Source organism: Podarcis liolepis (genome assembly GCF_965112155.1).
Source record: "Podarcis liolepis genome assembly, chromosome: 4".
Classification (NCBI taxonomy): domain Eukaryota; kingdom Metazoa; phylum Chordata; class Lepidosauria; order Squamata; family Lacertidae; genus Podarcis; species Podarcis liolepis.
In genome coordinates this window covers 107,133,086-107,155,096 of record NC_139558.1, presented here as the reverse complement: position 1 = coordinate 107,155,096, position 22,011 = coordinate 107,133,086, and the positions used below count along the sequence as shown (strand labels likewise).

Genomic DNA, 22,011 nt, shown 5'->3' with positions numbered 1-22,011 from the left:
CTGCTTGCCAGGAGGGCAGGGGATTTCCCTGCTCTTTCTTGCCTTTGTCTGCCACCAATCTCCTTGCTTAGCGTGTCTGCTTGCTGCGAGGTGACGCTGCTGCAGCCTGCGCTGAGCAACGGAAGGGGAGAGGATCGTGTCTGCCTGCTGAGTCCTTCCTAGCTGCGTCACCTTGCACCAAGCAAACACGCTGAGCAAGGGAAATGGGCCATTGCTGGCCCAATCCGAGCAAACACAGCAACCGAAAACAGAAGTGGGTGGGCAGTAAGACCCTGAGGCAGAGGGCAGGAAAGGAATTCACTGCGGCTGTGTACTCCCTGCCAGAAAGGGACCAGAACAAGAGGAGGGGAGCAGCAGCTGACTTTAACTACCCAGTTGAAACCATACGCAGCAGGAGACGCAACTGAATCCTTAGGAAGGCGCTACAATCATTAGGCAAGGGGAACAGGGCTGATGAACAGACGGTAGTCTTGGGATGCCATACAGATCGAGAGACTCCACCCACAAGGTCACTCCAACGCCCCCTTTAATCACGCGCTCTCCCGTGCAGCAACACGACTCACACGCCTCCACACACACATCAAAATATGCCCCATACAGGAACCCCAGCAGCCTCCTCTCTGCAGCCTTCCCTCCTCCGTAACACGCGATCTGATTTTCGCCCCTGCACTTGGGCCAGTCGGCTCCAGGGACCACATATTCGCTCAGTAAGACACACAGCCATTTCCCCTTACTTTTGAGGAGGAAAAAAGTGCGTCTTATCGAGCGAAAAATACGGCAATTTTCCCTTTCAAACAGGATACGTGAACCTCTAAGAGAACTCAAAACCCACATAAGGAAAATGTTTAATAATTTGTCGACTGTGTCTAAATTAACAAAGGTTTTGTCCCTTCATTTCTACCACAGCCAAACTAAGTGAAGGAAATTAGACTGAGCAGAAAATAACAGTAGTAATTATATGTAAAGGTGATAGTATTTAAATGAATAAAATGCTGAACTCTAAGTGTTGTTGTTTTTATCGTTTACAGCTTCCCTTGTGATATTCCCCCCTCTTTGGCTTCTTACCCCTTCAGGTGTTAAACAGGGTTGTGTTATTGCCCCAGCTCTATTCATTATTTTCATTGCCATGATCCTACACGTTGTCGAAGGGAAACTCACCACCGGAGTAGAAATCATATATCGAACAGATGGAAAGAAAGCTCTTCAGTCTGAGCAGGCTGAAAGCAGGGAGTAAGGTGACCGTAACTTCCGTCATAGAGCTTCAGTATGCTGATGACAACGTAGTGTGCGCACGCTCAGAGGATGACCTCCAAACCATCCTAAATATCTTCACAGAAGCTTACGAGAAGCTTGGCCTATCACTCAACATCCAAAAAAACAAAGTGCTGCACCAAGTACAAAATAACCCCTCTGCAGTGCCACAAATCCAACTCAATGGTGTAACAGTGGAAAATGTCAATCACTTCTCCCTAGGCAGTTATCTTTCCACAAGGGTCAACATTGATGCCGACATCCAGCATCGCCTGAGCTCAGTGGCGTAGCGTGGGTTGTCAGCACCCGGGGGAAGGCAAGCAATTTGTGCCCCCTAACCCGTGGATTTTAGCACTCGAGTCTCTTCCACTAGATTGGTGCGCGCCCCCCAGATGTTGCGCCCGGTGCGGCCGCCCCCCCTGCACCCCCCACGCTACTCCACTGCCTGAGCTCTGGGAGTGTGGCTTTCTCCCAATTGAAGTGCAGAGTGAGGACCGGGAGATTGGCAGGGAAAGCAAAATGTTTGTTTGCAAATGGCCTTAAGAGGCGTGACATGCAAGTCCCTTTCCGATTTACTAAAACCCATGCATTTGGGAGGGGAATAGCAGGTTATTATTTAGTGCATATCTATATAACATACAGGACCACAGGGGGTGGGAAATATGTCTGTGTGTGAACTGTAGTTAAATGTGGAGAGGAAGAGGGCCCCCCAGGGCCGGGTGGAGCTTGGATGCGGCCCTCAGCTCCGGAAGGGAATGGAGCCCTTTCTGGGTCCAGCTCTCCTTTGTCAACTACAAATTGCCACTGTTTTATGTGTTGAATATATGTGAGATGGTAATTTATGGACCTAATAAGTGTCTCAGGGACGTGGGTAGCGCTGTGGGTTAAACCACAGAGCCTAGGGCTTGCCGATCAGAAGGTCGGCAGTTCCAATCCCCGCGACGGGTTGAGCTCCCGTTGCTCGGTCCCTGCTCCAGCCAACCTAGCAGTTCGAAAGCACGTCAAAGTGCAAGTAGATAAATAGGTACCACTCTGGCAGGAAGGTAAACAGCGTTTCTGTGCGCTGCTCTGGTTCGCCAGAAACAGCTTAGTCATGCTGACCGCGGCTCCCTTGGCCAGTAAAGCGAGATGAGCGCCGCAACCCCAGAGCCGGTCACGATTGGACCTAATGGTCAGGGGTCCCTTTACCTTTACCTATATCACATACAGGACCAAAAGGGGGTGGGAAATATGTCTATGTGTGAACTGTAGTTAAATGTGGAGAAAATATTTGCGATTCCTACGGAACCTAAGCAAATTTATCTCCAAAGGGGGGAGCTGTTACAGAAATGATGGGGGGGACACACATCTTTAAATTGTTAAATGTTACAAATATTATGCCTGAATGTATCCTTTTGCCTTGACAGCTCAGGGAAGATATCTCACTTTATAAATCATATCAAATCTACTCCTTTGCCAGTTTCCTCCATTCCAATGCTATTTTGCCCTTGGAAAAGGGACTCCGGGAAATGCCCAGAGGTGACAATTGCTGGGCTGATTATTCGAAAGCCTAAGGGACGTGGATGGCACTGTGGGTTAAACTACAGAGCCTAGGACTTGCCGATCAAAAGGTCAGCGGTTCGAATCCCCGTGACGGGGTGAGCTCCCGTTGCTCGGTCCCTGCTCCTGTCTGTTAGCAGTTCAAAAGCACATCAAAGTGCAAGTAGATAAATAGGTACTGCTCCAACGGGAAGGTAAACGGTGTTTCCGTGCGCTGCTCTAGTTCGCCAGAAGTGGCTTAGTCCTGGTGGCCACATGACCCGAAAGCTGTACGCTGGCTCCCACGGCCAATAAAGCAAGATGAGCGCCGCAACCCCAGAGTCGGCCACGACTGGACTTAACGGTCAGGGACCCCTTTACCTTTAAGATATAGAAAATGAATGTACATAAAAAACAGATGGGAAAAGGAAAAAGAAAGGAAATAAAAAGCAGACAAAAAATAGGGAAGGAAGAGAAGAGAAAAGAAGAAAAGAAGAAATATAGAAAGATAAAAAGAACTTCTGATTTTCCATCTGCCGGTTACATTCAAAAGTTATGAAAAACGTCTTATTTTAAGAGAAGGAAATCTACCTTTTCAGGAGCTAAAGGAGAAGCCTCAAGAAACTAGGGAAAGACATTCCTGGCCTTTCCTGCACTTCCCATCCATCTTCTAGGGGAGTTCCTCAAACTCCTCAGGGACTCCTGAGGTAAAAAGGGATTATTTCAAGCTGAAGCTGTTTAGAGCTGCCCTTGCCAAGACCTCCACACCAAGTCTTCTTTGAGCAAGCAGCTTGGGGGTCTTTTATTCTGATCAAGTGGAGAGGGAGAAATCCCTATGAATCTCCTGCAAAACCTCCTGGGGGCCAGCCTGCCTCACAGGGCAATGGGGAGGAGAAGCATGTCCGCCACTGGGAGCTCCTTGGAGGGGAAAGACGGGATGGAAATGTCATGAAGGAATCCAGGAAGCCAGATGCAATGTATTCCTTTTTCCTACACCTCTTTGCTAATAATCTGGAACTTTCCCCTCCATACTCACAGAAACGTTGTTGAGAGTATGGAATGCTGATCATTATTTTCTTGATTTCTAGGGAATCTAGTTCTCTCTGTTTTTGTTCTATAGCTTTAAGTGTTGGAATTCAAGCCTCTATCTGGAGAAGCTGGCATCTCTCCCAGGCCCCCGGCTTGAGCCCCGATGATCTACTCTGGCTGCCCACGTCCCGGCAGTCCAGGCAGATCTTGATAGGCGACCCTCCCCAGCGTGGGAAGAGCACACCCACTCTTTCCTGCCCCCCCCCGGTAGGGGAAAGAGATGGTCAGAAACATCTATTTACATTGCTTTATTTCTGACTCTTCAGCATAACAGAAATCATGTCTGCTCTCTTCAAGCATCGGCAAACAAGTGACAAAGACTTCCTGTACAAGAGCAAGAGGAAGAGCTCATATTACACTCTGAGCTTATTCTGGCGCATTGCCCTGTGAACTGACTGTCCCTCTGTTTCCCACGGACAGTCCCAACATTCCCATCATGTTTTGTTTTCAAGCTAGCAGTTTGCAGCTGCATTGCATCCATATCACAACATTAAGGACGTTTTTAGATCCTGTTTGTTTGTAGCATGATGAGAGGGCCGTGATGTCTTGTTCTATCTTGCTAACTTTTAAGGAGGTTTGTTTTTTAAGGGATGCTTTCTCTTTTATACAAGCTCCTCTGGTGACCGCTTTCATTGCATCCCATAGGAGCGGGGTTGTTTGTCGTCTACATTGTTTTCCTTGAAGTAGTTTTGGAGAGTTTCTGTGAGACTCTCTCTGTTTATTCGTGGTTAGGATGGGACTGAAGGACCATGATGGGGTGGCTTGTGCCCCCCCCTATTTTGAGGGTAACTTCTACTGGGGCGTGATCTGTGATTTTAATGTTACCTACGTTGATTGATTCTACTGAGGGGATCCGACCTTGTGTGAGCAGAATGCTGTCCAGGTGGACACTGTGCCATGGCACCCAGACAAGACTGTGTGGCTGGTGTCTCCTGGGTTTTCTTCACCACAAATGTCAGAGACCCCTGTTTTTGGCATTTTTAGCAAATTGTAAGAGTCCCTAATTGTTGGGGTTTCCTTCAGAGGAAGGTTGCCCATGGGGTTGTAGGGTGGGTGTCTTTCAGGGATATGCTTTTCATATTTAGGTTGAGGTCACCCCCCCGGAATTGCTTCCCCTTTGGAGGAGAGGAACTTGTTTAATGTTTTTTGGATGAACTCTAGCTTTTTCAAGTCTGGGGCATATATGGAGCCAATTGTCAGTTTAGTTTTGCCATCTAGTGTCCCTTTAGCAAAAATGAGTCTGCCTCCTTTGTCTTTGAGGACTGTTGCGGCTTTGAAGTTCAGGTCTCTACTGAGTATTATGGCTACTCCACAGGACTTCGCTGAGCCAGGTGCAACTCATTGTTGACTGAAGCAGGGATCGCTCAGGAGTTTGGGAGGGTTGTGTATTTATTGTAGGAAGGCGATGTGTGGTTTCATGGTGTTTACATACAAGGTGATGCATTTTCTTTTGATGGGGTTTCCCAACCCCCTCACATTTAATGTAATTGCTTTTACGCTAGCCATCTTGCTTATCTACTATATAGGGTGATTCCATGCCAGCCCGTCCGGGTTGCCCTGTGTCTCCCACCTTGTATTGTCTATCAAACCAGTGAAATTGCGCTGACCTAGAGGTTAAAATTAGATTTGGGTTAAAGAGTGGGGGGTGGGTTGCAGAAAGTATCCCCTATGTAGTCATATAGGTGTTTATTTGGGGTATCATGGGCCATCTGGCATTTAGCCAATTGGTCCTAGGTCTCAGCTGGCATGGAGTTCTTTGTTCAAGGTCAGGCCATCCTCCCTGTTGTTTGTGATAGGAAGTGGTCAGTGAAACGATGTTAAGTGTCTTAATAATAATAATAATTTATTATTTATACCCCGCCCATCTGGCTGGGCTTCCCCAGCCACTTTGGGTGGCTTCCAACAAAATATTAAAATATCATAATGCATCAAACATTAAAAGCTTCCCTAAACAGGGCTGCCTTCAGATGTCTTCTAAAAGTCTGGTAGTTGTTCTTCTCTTTGACATTTGGTGGGAGGGCGTTCCACAGGGCGGGCGCCACTACCAAGAAGGCCCTCTGCCTGGTTCCCTTTAACTGGGCTTCTCGCAGTGAGGGAACCACCAGAAGGCCCTTGGTGCTAGATCTCAGTGTCCAGGCAGAGCAACGGGGGTGGAGACGTTCCTTCAGATATACTAGACCGAGGCACCAACACTTTGAATTGTGCTCGGAAACGCACTGAGAGCCAATGTAGGTCTTTCAAGACCGGTGTTATGTGGTCTTGGCGGCCGCTCCCAGTCACCAGTGTGGCTGCTGCATTCTGGATTAGTTGTAGTTTCCGGGTCACTTTCAAAGGTAGCCCCACCTAGAGCGCATTGCAGTAGTCCAAGCAGGAGATACCCAGAGCATGCACCACTCTGGCGAGACAGTCCGTGGGCAGGTAGGGTCTCAGCCTGCGTACTAGATGGAGCTGGTAAACAGCTGCCCTGGACACAGAATTGACCTGTGCCTGCATGGACAGCTGAGAGTCCAAAATGACTCCCAGGCTGCGCACCTGGTCCTTCAGGGGCACAGTTACCCCATTCAGGACCAGGGAGTCCTCCACACCCGCCCGCCTCCTGTCCCCCCAAACAGTACTTCTGTCTTGACAGGATTCAACCTCAATCTGTTGGCTGCCATCCATCGTCCAACCAACTTTGTGACGCCTATGTTGGATATAGGGTCCATAAGCAATGTTGATAATGTTATTAACATCACTGGTATGTTGGGGTAGGGATGAGGGTGTTGATATGCTCTGGCAGCCCCAATGTGCTGCTTGTTTGTCAGATTTTAGCCTGTTTGTGGATTGTTTTATTGAGGTTGGGGTGAAGCATGACCACCTGGAGGAATTTTACCCTTATGCTTTTCATATAATCAGTTAGCCATATAACCATATATCCTTATAATGATTTTTATATAATCCATGTTTGAAACATGACGGCTTCTGCAAAAGCTTATAGCAAATTGCTTAGATCGGAAGAATCCGAAATGAACTCTGCCCCAGTTTGCTTCCCTTGTTCTTCTCAATGTCTCGCTAACATAAGGGGGAAGCAATAAATCTGCTGTGCTGGCACTTTCCCCCCGGTCCAGACAGGGTCCCGAGTAGCTCAAACAGGAAGATGCTAACCACAGAATGTCCTGGTATAGCAGATGGCCGCGTAGGAGCGTAAGGGCCGAAGTTCCTTTTTCTTCCTCCTTACCATAAATCAGGGGAAAGGTTAAATGCATGTTCAGACTGAAAAAGCAGACGTTGGGAGGGAACTCTTTACATGATCAGGGGGCAAGGCTTGAATGCGCTCATTGGTTTTCTTTTTGCTGCTGTGTGCGATTGTATCGATTATGTCATGTATGTACTCAGGTATAAAGCCTCTGGGCGCTGGAGCCCGGGGCCCAGTCTTTGGGAAAAGATTCCACTGGGTCTCTTATTGCTCAGCAATAAATATCACTTTCTTTTTCTCTACTGCTGCGCCTGTCAATTCTGGGACACAATTGGAGTGGCTTACTGGTACCTTAAAAATCCTGGCAACAAGGGGAATTATTTTACTTAGTAAGGCGTGGGGAGGGGTGCTGAGAGTGAGTTGTAGATTGTTGGGTAATGGGGAGTGACTATTTATGTCACCTGGACTGGTGTTGGGTGGGGATCTCTGTGGAGGTGTGAGGCTGGGGGGAATATTGATCGTGTTAGCTGTATTGATGGCTTGGGGGGAGAGGAAAGGGAGGAGGGGGTCACCAGTCCATCGGGTTGAGTTGATTTCTGGTTGCTTCATTCTGCCTTCTGCCACATTGGCCTCCGCTCCCCGTTTGGTGTCCTCCGCAAATGGGATGAGCACCCCCTCAGTTCCTTCATCCAAGTCGTTCATAAAGACGTTGAACAACAACGGGCCCAGGACAGAACCCTGCAGCACCCCTCTTGTCACTTTTCCCCAAGATGATGAGGAACCATGGAGGAGGACTGTTTGGGTTCGGTTAGTCAAATCCACCTAAGAGTTTCCTCATTCAGCCCACATTTTAGAAGCTTAAAGGCAAAAATATTATGGGGGACTTCGTCAAAAGCCTTTCTGAAATCAAGATGCACTATTTCCACAGCTGTTCCCTGATCAACAAAGTTTGTAACTCCATCCAGAAAAAGGGGAGGAGAGATTTCTCTGGCTTTTCTTGTTTTTGAGAAAGCCATGCTTTTATCCTGTATGTTTCTGTTGTGAAATCTTCAGATGAAAGGCACAGAAATATTAAAAATGATAAAAAATAAGGATATTGACAGGCTGAAACATGTGCAAAGGAAGGTGATTTATGTATTTATTAAATTTGTCTATCACCCGACCCAGGGGTGCCAACTTGAATAAAATATAGGTGGGGGACAGGTAAGGCCTGCTTTGCACAATCAAACACATGACGCATGCAGGCCATTGGAATGGCAATGCCTATCAACTGGGGGAGTGCCCCCCTCAAATATATCATTGGGGGGCAAAACCCCCTCAGCCTCTAAGTGTTGACTCCTGTTCCCACATGTCTCAGGACGGTTACAACATAAAAACACAAAATACACATCATAACTCAACTCCCCACCACATTTTAAAAGGGCCTTAGATGTCAATCAGCCAAAGGCCTGGTTAAAAAGGTGCGTATTAACAAGGCTCCTAAAGCTATAGAATGAAGGGTTTCTCCCCTGTATGACGTTTCTGATGCTTAGTGACAGCAGAGCTGTGACTGAAGCTCTTTCCACATTCAAAGCACTGATAGGGTTTCTCTCCTGTATGAATTCTCTGATGGGAAGTGAGTTTGGAGCTTGTAATGAATTTCTTTCCACATTCCCCACACTGATAGGGTTTCTCCCCTGTATGAATTCTTTGATGGGAAGTGAGATCATGGCTGTGACTGAAGCTCTTTCCACATTCCCCACACTGATAGGGTTTCTCCCCTGTATGAATTCTCTGATGGGAAGTGAGATCCGAGCTCTTCGTGAAGCTCTTTCCACATTCCCCACACTGATAGGGTTTCTCCCCTGTATGAATTCTTTGATGGGAAGTGAGATCATGGCTGTGACTGAAGCTCTTTCCACATTCCCCACACTGATAGGGTTTCTCCCCTGTATGAATTCTTTGATGGGAATTCAGACTTTGGCTGTGACTGAAGCTCTTTCCACATTCCATGCACTGATAGGGTTTCTCCCCTGTATGAATTCTCTGATGGCTATTGAGACTGGAGCCCTGCCTGAAGCTCTTTCCACATTCCCCACACTGATAGGGTTTCTCCCCTGTATGAATTCTTTGATGGGAAGTGAGAGAGGAGCTGTGATTGAAGCTCTTTCCACATTCCACACACTGATAGGGTTTCTCTCCTGTATGAATTCTCTGATGCTTAGTGAGATGGGAGCTCTCCCTGAAGCTCTTTCCACATTCCACACAATGATAGGGTTTCTCCCCTGTATGAATTCTCTGATGGTTAGTTAGATGGGAGCTCTGACTGAAGCTCTTTCCACATTCCACACACTGATAGGGTTTCTCCCCTGTATGAATTCTCTGGTGGTAAGTGAGATGGGAGCTCCAACTAAAGCTCTTCCCACATTCCATGCACTGATAGGGTTTGTCTCCTGTATGAATTATCTGATGCTTAGTGAGATTGGAGCTCTGAGTGCGGCTGTCTCCACACTCCAAATTTTTCCATGGCTTCTCCTTTCTGGGGATTTTGTCTTGTTCAGCCTTGTTCTCGATGTGCAATTCATCACAATCTGCAATGGAGACAAAAAGGGATTAGAGCCTCAGGAACAAATGAAGAAGAACTGAAGGGAGTTGTGTGTGTGTCCATTACCTTTGTTGTTTGTCATTAACCAACATATTTATTAGATTCTGATGGGTTGTTGAATGTTGCTTTCTTTGATATACTGTATGTCCAGAGACCTGTTGCCTCCAAGAGGGCCATATGGAGTCCTGCAGGCTTCCGTTGTGCACCCCTGCTCCATGCCTCTCTGCCCTCCTTGGCTGGCTTAGCAGAGTAATCGCAGCGGCGAGAAGCGAATGCAGTGTGGGGTAATAAATGTCAGACTTGACTCAGCCTTTTTTGCTTATCTCCAAATCTTTATTCGTGTAGTAAGACAGCTCATAAAATTCCTGGTGAGAGAGCGCACATTTTCTCTCTCGCCTTCCGTCCGAGCAAACAACAGACTAACACACTCAGAGTAAAACCCTCCCAAATGTGTCTGTAACCACGCCTCAAGAAAGAGACGTCATTCAGAACGTCACTCAGAACTCTTTAACCCTGTACGTTCTGAATCCCTTAACACTGTAGTGGTAAAATTGTGACCAAGCTGCGGGAGGCAGTGGAAGACAGGGGTGCCTGGCGTGCTCTGGTCCATGGGGTCACGAAGAGGCGGACACGACTAAACGACTAAACAAGAACAACAAAATTGTGAAAGCCTTTTAGAAAAAAGTGCATTTCAGATGTTTGATGTCTCATAACACCACTTCTTTTGGAGTACAGTGGATGCTCGGGTTGCAAACATGATCCGTGTGGGAGACATGTTCACAACTCGCAGCATTCGCCACCAGCAGCGTTGCATCTGCGCATGGGTGGGTCGTAATTTGGTGGTTCTGCGCATGTGCGAGCACTGAAACCTGGAAGTAACCCATTCCGGTACTTCCAGGTTCGGCTCAGTGCGCAACCCGAAAACACGCAACCTAAAGTGACTGTAACCCGAGATGTGACTGTCATACCATAATATTATATAGCAATGGAAAGATAATTTAATCAAGAATGTAGTGCAACAAAGTTTGTTCAATTATCTGTATTCTATCAAAGGTTATAGACATATGACCAGAAAAGGGAAGCACAACTTGCTTAGGTTGACTTTTGTCAGGGTATTATGTGATTGCTATCAATTTGGTTGGTAGTTACCCAGAAAGAGATGTAAAATCGTACTATTAAGTGAACAAGGCTACAGGTATGAAGAAATTAGAAGGAAGATTGGGGAAAACTTAACCAAAGCTGGTCTATATTTTTGAAGAGGTATAAGAGACTCAGTCACTCCAAAATCAGACTGGTAAAGGCAGGAAAAGGTGCAGAACAGCAAGTGATGATCGAAGAATGGAGAGACAGGGCCTGCATGACAGAAGAAAACCATTACATTCTTCATTAAATTATTTTTCCATTGATATATAGTTTTATGCTATTACTCCCCCAAAAAGTGGTGTTATGAGGTATCAAAGCTCTGAAATACACTTTCTCCAAAAGGTTTCCACAATTTTGGCCAGTAGTGTAAGTTGTTCATTTTAAAGTTAATGTACTTTTTATATGGGGACAGATTGTTATGATTAATGTTTCTGGTTTATATAAGTGTTGGAAGCCGCCCAGAGCAGCTGGGGCAACCCAGCCAGATGGGCAGAGTAAAAGTAAAAAATATTATTATTATTATTATTATTATTATTATTATTATTATTATTATTATCATCATCATCATCATCATCATCATCATCACTGCTACTGCTACCTGAGATTCAATAAGCCTGGCTCTTCTCTGGGATGAATTTGGTTTGGCCCAGTCATGGCATCCCCTCCATCTCCAATGTCAGTCGTCTCTCTGGTCAACCCAAGACTGACAGCAACAAAAACAAAAACAGAAAACTTGACAGAAGCTACTTATCTTTCCGCACAACTCTGAAGCTAAATAAAAAAAAAATCCTTCCAGTAGCACCTTAGAGACCAACTGAGTTTGTAATTAGTATGAGTTTTTGTGTGTATGCACACTTCTTCATACACAAAAAAACCCCGGGAATTTGCTGGAATACAGAAAAAACTGGAATTTGCTGTTCAAGGTTTATTGTGGGGGTGTTAGGTTCCCAGGTGTTATATTGGGCGCTGCTGAGCTATGTGGAAATGTATGAGGTTTGTTACATAGAGGTATTTTTTGAATTTCCAGGCAGATAGGACGATCCCACAGGGAGCCTTACCAAGAGAGGCCACGATCCCACGATTCTCCTCCATGACGTCCTTATGCAGAGCTCTCTGGTCAGGATCCAGCAATGCGCACTCCTCGTCCGTGAAACAAACAGCGACATCTTCAAAGCACACTGGACCCTAAAAGAAAAAGGAAATGTCCTCTTCTGAGACAGCAGAAATATGATCTGCTACACAATGCTCTGTTCTTTCCTTTCTCTTAATTGCTGTGTTGTTTCAATAGGATTGCTTTCAATAGGATTGACACTTTGACACGCATTCTGGAAACGAATGTCTAGATGCTTGGTTCTGGCCTTAAACTGCCCAGATTCTGCCAACTTCAGACAGGGTTGATTGTCTTCCCAAACAGTGATGTGCAGGCAACAAACCCCATAGATCTCTTGCACCAGGCATCTATAGAACTCCAGTTCCCTGCAGAATTCCGACAGTGCAATGAACTCAGCCTCAGTAGAGGACAGCGCAATGAAACTTTGCTTCCGGGACTTCCACCCAACTAGAGATTCCCCAAGGTTTATTACCATCCCAGATACGGACTTCCTGTCATCCAGATTCACCCCGTCGCTATCTGCCCACAAGTAAGCGCCGTCTCACCTGCAGCTGACAGCTTGAGACTGAAGTCCTTGGTATCCTGCAGGTAACGCAGCACCCGCTTGATACCATGCCAGGCATTTACACTGGGCTTTGATGCTTCCCTACTGAGCAGATTGGTAGCAAAAGCAATGTCCGGCCTGCTCCATTGGGACAGATACAACAGACTACCCAGAGCTGACTGGAAGAGCTCAGCGTTCTCAAACGCAATGCGTGCTGCTAGCCAACTGTCTTTCACGTAGCTTGTCTCCATGGGTGCCCTAACCCCTGCACAATCAGACATTCTGAACTTCTCAAGCAACTGCTCAATCTTGCCTTTCTGACTGAGCAAGAAGCTTCCATCTTCAGTCCTGTCTATCTGAACACCTAAGTAGATCCTTACTGCACCCAGGTTCTTGAGCTAAAACCGTTTTCCAAGCTCTTTGGCAAACTTCTGCACCTGTTTGTTTACCCCTGAGATGTGAATGATGTCATCAACAAAGATCAACAACATTTCCTGTGACTCCTGACCCTTTAAGGTACAGGCAGCTGTCAGCAAGACTCTTCTTGAAACCTAGCTTCTCTAAGGCTTCATTCAAGTACAAGTTTCAATTTCTGGCCGATTGCTTTAAGCCATACATCGACTTGTGAAGCTTCCATACAGTATTCAGCTCATTGCCCTCAAACGCTGGAGGAGGAAGCATGTACAGATCCTCCTGGAGCTCTGAGTTCAAATAGGCCACATCCACATCAAAGTGATGCACCTGAAAACCTCTTTGTGCAGCAATGGCTAAGAGCATGTGCAGAGTTTCACTTCTGGAAGTGGGGGCATATACCTCAGTATAATGCAGCCGCCTTTGTGTGTGAACCCTCTGGCTACTAGCCTAGCCTTGTATTGTGGTTCCCCTGTTGCTGTGGGTTTAAGACCCAGTGGCTGCTCACGGCCTGTTTGCCCACTGGCAACGTTGTGAGGGAGAACACACCTAGAGACTCCATTGAGCTCATCTCCTTCTGCATTGCCTCATGCCATTTTCTGGCTTCTTCCTGAGGCAGTTTCTGAACACCCTCAAAAACTCTCGTGTTCACACTGTGCCATGCCAACCCACACACTTGTGACTGCAAACCTGTCAGGAGGTTTACCTTTCGTTGTGCGAGCTGAATAGTGCCACTGTATTCTGCTCTGGTCAGACCTCACCTGGAGTACTGTGTCCAGTTCTGGGCACCACAGTTCAAGAAGGACACTGACAAACTGGAACGTGTCCAGAGGAGGGCAACCAAAATGGTCAAAGGCCTGGAAACGATGCCTTATGAGGAACGGCTAAGGGAGCTGGGCATGTTTAGCCTGGAGAAGAGGAGGTTAAGGGGTGATATGATAGCCATGTTCAAATATATAAAAGGATGTCACATAGAGGAGGGAGAAAGGTTGTTTTCTGCTGCTCCAGAGAAGCGGACACGGAGCAATGGATCCAAACTACAAGAAAGAAGATTCCACCTAAACATTAGGAAGAACTTCCTGACCGTAAGAGCTGTTCGACAGTGGAATTTGCTGCCAAGGAGTGTGGTGGAGTCTCCTACTTTGGAGGTCTTTAAGCAGAGGCTTGACAACCATATGTCAGGAGTGCTCTGATGGTGTTTCCTGCTTGGCAGGGGGTTGGACTCGATGGCCCTTGTGGTCTCTTCCAACTCTAGGATTCTATGATTCTATTCTATGATTCTATGAACGTCTCAACCCAGTTTCAGGTACCTCCTCAGACCCACTAGGACCAGCTAGAATGTCCTTGGCCTCAGAGAGCTCCCCCTCTGACTTACTGCGCCGTTTAGACTTCTCAGCTGAACCTGTGGGTGAGGAAGGAGCACTTCTCTGTTCAAGCTTCACAGCTTTAGGAGTTCTTCCCTCTACCTGCTCTGGGTCAGGACTCTGTGCCTCAGCAGTGGGTTCAGCCTCTACCTCTTCCTCATCAGCAGAGTAAAGCAGGCTCTCTGAAAGAACATCAGGGTTCCCATGTATGTGTGTCCATCCATTCTACTCACAGAACTCAGCACTGCTGCTGAGCAGAATCCTGGACTGATTGCCTGTTGGATAGGCAAATCTCCACCCCTTGGTCCCTGGCTCATACCCACAGAAAATCATCTTTTGGGACCTAGGGCCACCCTTTCTGAGCTTGGCCTTTGGCACAAGGACCCAGGCCTCACAGCCAAATACACGGAAGAAATGCACCTTGGGCTTCTTGCCATGCAGCAGAAAATAGGGCGTGTCCCCTACAACAGAGTAGAATGACCTGTTCAACGTGAAATTAGAATTTTTCCAGGCTTCGGCCCAAAAGTGCTGGGGAAGCCCAGCATCAGACAGCAAAGCTGCAGACATGTCCTGCAGCGTTCTGATCCTAAGTTCTGCAACACCATTCTGTTGGGCTCTGTGTGGAACCGTCAACCTGTGATGTATTCACTTCTGGCGGAAGAAACAGTTCCACTGCTGCAATCCAGTCTCTGATCAGTGGCGCAGCCTCACTCTTGTGTTTGATTATGAAGATCCACCCATTTCTAGAAAAATCATCTGTCAGAGTGAGAGCATATTTGGCCCTGCCCAGACTGGCTACTGGCATAGGGTCACACAAATCTGCATGCACCAGCTCAAAAGGACTGCTGATCACTCTTTCAGACCTTGGGTAGGAGCACATTTTCACCTTCGCCTGTTTACACACCCTGCAATCAAGAAATTTAGCACATGAACTCTGGGATCTTCTTCACATAACCCCAGGACATGTGACCCATACTCTGGTGCCAAAGATGATGGCACGCATCATGGACTGGAATGTTGGCACATTGTGCTTGAGCTGCCTCAGTGGTACCTGGACCTGCAAGAGAAGTTTCTAGCACAAACAGCCTATCTTTACATTCCACACTGACCAGGTGTTGTCCACCCCTGGAAATGAAACACATGTTATTTTCAAAACAGACTCTGTAACCATCAGCAACGGATAACAGACAGCAGGACAATCCGGGGACTACAAACGCCTCTATCAACTCCTGTAAGAAAGAGCAAAACAATGAGCCAGATTGTGTCAGAGGATGTCTGGTTCCATCTAAGGGAGCTGGGCATGTTTAGCCTGGAGAAGAGGAGGTTAAGGTGTGATATGATAGCCATGTTCAAATATATAAAAGGATGTCACATAGAGGAGGGAGAAAGGTTGTTTTCTGCTGCTCCAGAGAAGCGGACACGGAGCAATGGATCCAAACTACAAGAAAGAAGATTCCACCTAAACATTAGGAAGAACTTCCTGACAGTAAGAGCTGTTTGACAGTGGGATTTGCTGCCAAGGAGTGTGGTGGAGTCTCCTACTTTGGAGGTCTTTAAGCAGAGGCTTGACAACCATATGTCAGGAGTGCTCTGATGGTGTTTCCTGCTTGGCAGGGGGTTGGGCTCGATGGCCCTTGTGGTCTCTTCCAACTCTATGATTCTATGATCTGCAAGACAGATTTCCCAGATTTGACAGAGGTGCAGTTCTGCCAAAGACCACTAGATGGCACGAGGTGGTGGGAGGCACCAGAGTCAATTACAAAGGTCAGCACAGCATCCTGTTCACAGCTCTTTGCTATTGCCATGGAAGCTGCTAGGTGCCTTTGTTCAGAGCCATCCCTGCCAGTTCCCTTTGTTTTCTGCTTCCCACACTTTGACGATGCAGATGTGGTGGCTCTTATCTGTTGGTTGCTATGGGAGATGACCTTGGTTCCTTCTGGAGCTTCTACAGGGCAGTCTCTCACGAGATGGGGGGGGGCCTGCATCTGTGGCAGCATCTCAAAGCAAAAGCCCCCACCCTTGGGTGCAGGACAGCCTGGGCCTGCAGCTCAAACCCCGGTTCTCTGTCTACGAGCCTCTTCTCATAAACGTGTGTTCCCTGCACCCCCACCTTTGGCTGCACAGCCTGGGCCTGCTCGCCCCTCAGCTCTCTCTCTATGGCCCTCTTCATCACATGGCCTCCCAGAGACAAAGCACCCAACTGTGGTTTCAGGAACGTGGCCTTCAGCTCCCACTGGGCCCTCAGCTCCCTGATGGCCCTTGGCTCCCGCTGTGGTTACACAAACTCTCTCCAGCGCCTGCCAAGCAGCCTCAGCCATCTTGAGACCCTCAAGGTAGGGCAACAGCAAAGCGTCCACACTTGCCCTCAGCATACACAGCACCTGCTGCGCTCTCTGCAGAGCAGCCTCCACGTCTGCTGCAGCAGCTCCAGCAGCAGCCTGGGCCGATGGGGCTTGTATGCAATGCCAGAGCCCTGTGGCCATTAGCCATCCACTTGCTCTTCTAGAACAGACTTCCCAGTTCTGGCCATTGAGCCACTCAAAGGGGACGTTAAAAGTTTATTGAAGCTCTGCCATCTCCTACCCCGGGGCTCAGTACTCACGCGTGCCAGCTGTCTTCCGAGGAGAGGCCTCCAGCTTCCTCCTTGCCAGCCTGCTTCAGCACACAGCTTCGCAGCAGCTTCACCCAGCGAGCTCTACTGCCTCTGCTCTCAGCAAAGCAGCAGGCAGGATCTCAGAGCTGGGCTTCTCTGCAGCTCTTCAGCACACAGCACAGCTCAGACATGAGAGCTCGGCTTGTCTTTACAGCGTAACTCTGCGTCCATAACCTCTGAGATTTATTGCTCGGGGGGAAAGGTCCTGCAAGCTTCTGTTACGCAGTCGGCTTTCCCGGACTTCTGAGCGTAGCAGAGTAAAAACACAGCGGTCAAAGCCCTTAGCCTTCTGTCTTCTGTGCGTGTCGTTAGTGTGCGTAAATCAAGAGCCCATGCAGCTTTTCCTAAGCTAAAGGTCTTTATTTTTACAGCAGTAAATTATCCAGTATCGAACAGATCGTAACTCATGACTGTTCCGTACAAAAGACAAAGCAGAATAGAACAAAGAAAAAGAGATTCTGGATGTGATGCAAGATCCCTCCGCCCCACAGAAGGCTGGATGCATACACTGAGCTGTTTAACCCTGTGAGCTCAGGTTCTCCTCACAGGATGGGGGCAGGCCCCATTTCGCAGCAGATGGGGCTGGATAGGTGAATCCTGGACACTATTTGTTCTCGTCTGTCCGCTGCTTAGAAGCCTATTTTAGCATTCATTGATGAATATAGAAATACAAGAAGCCTACTTTGGATGGCCATCTGTCTTGGAGGATCTAGCTGAGACTCCTGCAATGCAGGGGGTGGGACTTGATGACCCTTGGGGTCCCTTTCAACTCTAGGATTCCATGAAAACTGCAACTACAGGTGAATCCTACTGTCAACATTGAGAAGGCTGGTGTCACAGAGTTATCGGGGCAGGAAATCCCACACTTCACAGCTGGAGTTAGCTCTTTATCAGCAAGAACACGATGTTCACAGACTTGGCTATGTTTCGGGCCTCATGAGAAGAGCAGCTCATTTCTTGAGGGTCTGTCAGTTTGCACTGTCAATCAATTAATGGACTAGTTGTCTAGGTGGAAGTTTCTTTAGTGTGGAGAGATTTGAAAAGTGAGATGATACAGGGCAAAGTTTGTTGATGTGGTCTGGTAAAGAAGTGCTCTGTTGAATATTCTGTTGGAGAGATTTGCTATAAAGCGAGGTTTTCAGGTCTTGGTTTATATGTTTGAGTGGAGTTTATATACTATTAGTAAGATAAGATATAAACCTTATCTTATAGCTGTTTTGATGAGTGAGTTGTGTTTTTTCCTTAACTGTGTAAGGTTTCATAGGTAGCCTTTTGTTTTCTAATGTGAAAGACAACATTTAGTTTTAGGAGTCAGGATGTTGTTCTGCTGCTCACAGAAGCTTCTGGTCAGACTGTGTCATCTGCTGGTGAACTGCAGGTCTACCAACCAAAGGCTAGGATTTATTCTTGTTGAAGGAAAGTGTACATGCAATGTTTTTCCAGAGGTGTTTTGCATATCAATACTTCCTGCACTTAATAAATGGGGGGATGGTCAGTCTGCATTTCTTAGCGGAGAAAGTATTGATCTGATATGTAGAGCTCTTTCCTATTCTAGTTAATTCAAGAGGGTTCCGGAAGCTTCTCTGCAAAAAAGAAACAGGCAGAAGGTTCGTAAGCTTTGGGTTATTCCTTCAGAGTACAGCTGGTTTAAAGAGGTTCTGTCAACTCTTCTGTCAAGGTCATGCTGACTATAAGAAGAGGTCAGAAGGAGCCTGGGTTTCACTTTCTCTCTCTCTCCCTCCCTTCTGGTGTTCTGTACATAGTATGCTGAGTGTTAAGGTTTAGACATTCTAAGTTGTGGTAAGTTTCAGTTAAGTCTGCTGCAACTGGATTTCTTATGGACAGGGTCAATCCTGAACATTTTGGATGTGGGACCATTATGCTCATTTGTCTTCATTAGCTGTAAAGCTCTGCTGGATGAAATGCTGGGTGAGATCCCATGGACAGTAATACTAAAAGGAAAGGGAGTTCATGATGGCTGGGAGTTTGTTAAGAGGGAGATAGTAAAAGCACAACGTCAGGCAATACCATTGAGACGGAAACATGGAAGGTGCCTAAAGAGGAATTCAAACAAATAGCCAGCACGTGTAGACACAAAGTCAGAAAAGCTAAAGCACAGAATGAACTCAGGCTTGCTAGAGAGGTTAAAAGCAACAAAAAAGGCTTTTATGGGTATGTTCGTAGCAAAAGGAAGAACAAAGAAACAGTGGGGTCACTCAGAGGAGAAGATGGTGAAATGCAAACAGGGGACACAGAAAGGGCTGAACTCCTCAATGCCTTCTTTGCCTCAGTCTTCTCCGATAAAGAAAACAATGCCCGACCTGAAGAATTTGGAGCAAATGATTCAGCAAAGGAAACACAGCCCAGAATAACTAAGGAGATAGTACAAGAATACTTGGCTAGTCTAGATGTATTCAAGTCTCCAGGGCCAGACGAACTGCATCCAAGAGTATTAAAAGAACTGGCAGATGTGATCTCAGAACCACTGGCAGTCATCTTTGAGAATTCCTGGAGAACAGGCGAAGTCCCGGCAGACTGGAGGAGGGCAAATGTTGTCCCTATTTTCAAAAAGGGGAAAAGAGAGGACCCAAATAATTACCGCCCAGTCAGTCTGACATCAATACCAGGGAAGATTCTGGAGCAGATCATTAAGCAAACAGTCTGTGAGCACCTAGAAAGGAATGCTGTGATCACCAATAGTCAGCATGGATTTCTGAAAAATAAGTCATGTCAGACTAACCTGTTCTCGTTTTTTGACAAAATTACAAGCCTGTCTTGGGCCCGGTCTTATTCAACATCTTTATCAACGACTTGGATGATGGACTCAAGGGCATCCTGATCAAATTTGCAGATGACACCAAACTGGGAGGAGTGGCTAACACCCCAGAGGACAGGATCACACTTCAAAACGACCTTGACAGATTAGAGAACTGGGCCAAAACAAACAAGATGAATTTGAACAGGGGGAAATGTAAAGTATTGCACTTGGGCAAAAAAAAATGAGAGGCACAAATACAAGATGGGTGACACCTGACTTGAGAGCAGTACATGTGAAAAGGATCTAGGAGTCTTGGTTGACCACAAACTTGACATGAGTCAACAGTGTGACGCGGCAGCTAAAAAAGCCAATGCAAACTGTTTGATTACCCTCCGAACAAAAGAAGAGAGAGATAAAATATTGAGTCTGCACTTCCAGCAGACATTGGAGATACAAGAATCAAAAGTAGAGATTTTTAAGGACATTCCGAAATATTTACTGGATCTTAGGGCTAACTACGGAGAGTTGGCGGCCCTGCTGAGAGGAAACAGAATTGTTTTCAGGTGGGAGTTTCCCCAAGGCCTTTCTTTTACCTTTAAAGGGAAAAAAATCAAAATATGATCAGTGGAAGACAAAGAAATTTTTTTGAGAGAGCACGGAGAAAATCTACAAAAAGGAGTTGAAGAAGAAGAGCCAAGAGCACTAAAACCAGGAACATTAGACTTAGTATCACTACCTTTGGGATTGGACAAACTAGAGAAAGTGACACCACTGACAAAAGAAGAGGAATCATTGGGAGCAGTTGGAGGAAAAGCAAAATAACTATACCATGTCTCTGCAACTATTAAGTTGGAACATTCACGGTTTTAATTCCCCGGAGAAAAGGAAAAAAGTGTTTCATTATTGAAAAAGGAGCAATTGGACTTGATTTGCTTACAGGAAACTCATGTGATAAGGCTACACAGGAAAGTATTGATCAACAAAAGATTGGGTCAGGAGTTTATTTCGTCGGATAAAGTTAAAAAGAGAGGAGTTGTAATCTATGCTAAAGAGAGCCTATCACCGAAATTCATTTTTAAAGATGATCAAGGAAAATTTGTGGCAATTGAAATTCAAATTCAAGGAGAGAAATTCTTAATAGTAGGAGTTTATGCACCAAATGAGGGGAAATCTGAATTTTTTAAGAAGTTGCATGAGACATTGTTGGACTACATGGAGTATAATATCATTATGATGGGAGATATGAATGGAGGGTGTCCACAAATATGGATAAGTCACAAAGACAGGTAGTTACTAAAGATGGCAGACTGCCAAAAACTTTCTTTGATATGACTGACAACATGGACTTACCGTATTTTTCGCCCCATAAGACGCACTTTTTCCCCTCCAAAAATGAAGGGGAAATGTGCCTGCGTCTTATGGGGCGAATGCAGGCTTTCGCTGAAGCCTGGAGAGCGAGGGGGGTCGGTGCGTACCGACCCCTCTCGCTCTCCAGGCTTCAGGAAGCTCTGCGCAACCCTCGGGAGACCGGCTCGAGGGTTGCGCAGAGCTGCCGGCAATCCCGGGACCAGCGCAGCTCTGCGCAGCCACCGGGAGCCGGGGGAGAAGCTCCGACCCGCTCCCGGTGGCCGTGCAGAGCTGCCTGCGGTCCTGGGACCAGCGCAGCTCTGCCCGGCCACCGGGAGCCGGGGGAGAAGCTCCGCCCCGCTCCCGGTGGCCGTGCAGAGCTGCCTGCGGTCCTGGGACCAGCGCAGCTCTGCCCGGCCACCGGGAGCCGGGGGAGAAGCTCCGCCCCGCTCCCGGTGGCCCTGCAGAGCTGCCTGCGGTCCTAGGACCAGCGCAGCTCTGCCCGGCCACCGGGAGCCGGGGGAGAAGCTCCGCCCCGCTCCCGGTGGCCCTGCAGAGCTGCCTGCGGTCCTGGGACCAGCGCAGCTCTGCCCGGCCACCGGGAGCCGGGGGAGAAGCTCCGCCCCGCTCCCGGTGGCCGTGCAGAGCTGCCTGCGGTCCTAGGACCAGCGCAGCTCTGCCCGGCCACCGGGAGCCGGGGGAGAAGCTCCGCCCCGCTCCCGGTGGCCCTGCAGAGCTGCCTGCGGTCCTGGGACCAGCGCAGCTCTGCCCGGCCACCGGGAGCCGGGGGAGAAGCTCTGCCCCGCTCCCGGTGGCCCTGCAGAGCTGCCTGCGGTCGCGGGACTGCAGGCAGGTCTACGCCGCCATCCCGAGCGGGGCGCTAAGTCCCGCCCCGCTCGGGATGGCGGCACAGAGCTGCCTGCCGTCGCGGGACTGCCGGCAGGTCTACGCCGCCATCCCGAGTGGGGCGCTAAGTCCCATCCCGCTCGGGATGGCGGCACAGAGCTGCCTGCCGTCGCAGGACTGCAGGCAGGCCTACGCCGCCATCCCGAGCGGGGCGCTA

At 47.8% G+C, this 22,011-nt stretch overlaps 3 protein-coding genes and 1 long non-coding RNA gene across 6 annotated transcripts in view; 1 reads left to right on the top strand and 3 right to left on the bottom strand.

Annotated features, from left to right (window-relative positions):
* Positions 1-22,011, top strand: part of LOC310705423 — a 138,450-nt gene that overhangs the window by 9,014 nt on the left and 107,425 nt on the right. The gene's annotated exons all lie outside the window — the stretch shown is intronic.
* The window catches only part of LOC310705046 (uncharacterized protein), a 162,215-nt gene that overhangs the window by 120,573 nt on the left and 19,631 nt on the right, over positions 1-22,011 (bottom strand). The window lies entirely within an intron of this gene.
* On the bottom strand, positions 6,771-18,472 carry LOC310705260 (uncharacterized protein). Of its 3 annotated transcripts, XM_083499859.1 has the most exons (4): positions 15,867-18,472; positions 14,202-15,484; positions 11,819-11,945; positions 6,771-9,603 (listed from the first exon to the last, which is right to left on the bottom strand). In XM_083499859.1, the coding sequence occupies exons 3-4, from the start codon at positions 11,850-11,852 to the stop codon at positions 8,519-8,521; spliced, it is 1,119 nt and encodes a 372-aa protein (XP_083355985.1). In that variant the 5' UTR covers positions 11,853-11,945; positions 14,202-15,484; positions 15,867-18,472; the 3' UTR covers positions 6,771-8,518. The 3 variants fall into 3 exon arrangements, with proteins under 3 accessions (XP_083355985.1, XP_083355986.1, XP_083355987.1); XM_083499860.1 differs by lacking the exons at positions 14,202-15,484; positions 15,867-18,472 and having other exon boundaries at positions 11,819-13,304; XM_083499861.1 differs by lacking the exons at positions 11,819-11,945; positions 14,202-15,484; positions 15,867-18,472 and adding an exon at positions 10,791-10,948.
* The window catches only part of LOC310705148 (uncharacterized protein), a 132,330-nt gene continuing 117,089 nt past the window's right edge, over positions 6,771-22,011 (bottom strand). Inside the window, exon 6 of the mRNA XM_083499646.1 lies at positions 6,771-8,303. The gene's annotated coding sequence lies outside the window, so the exon portion shown is untranslated. The remainder of the gene's footprint in view (positions 8,304-22,011) is intronic.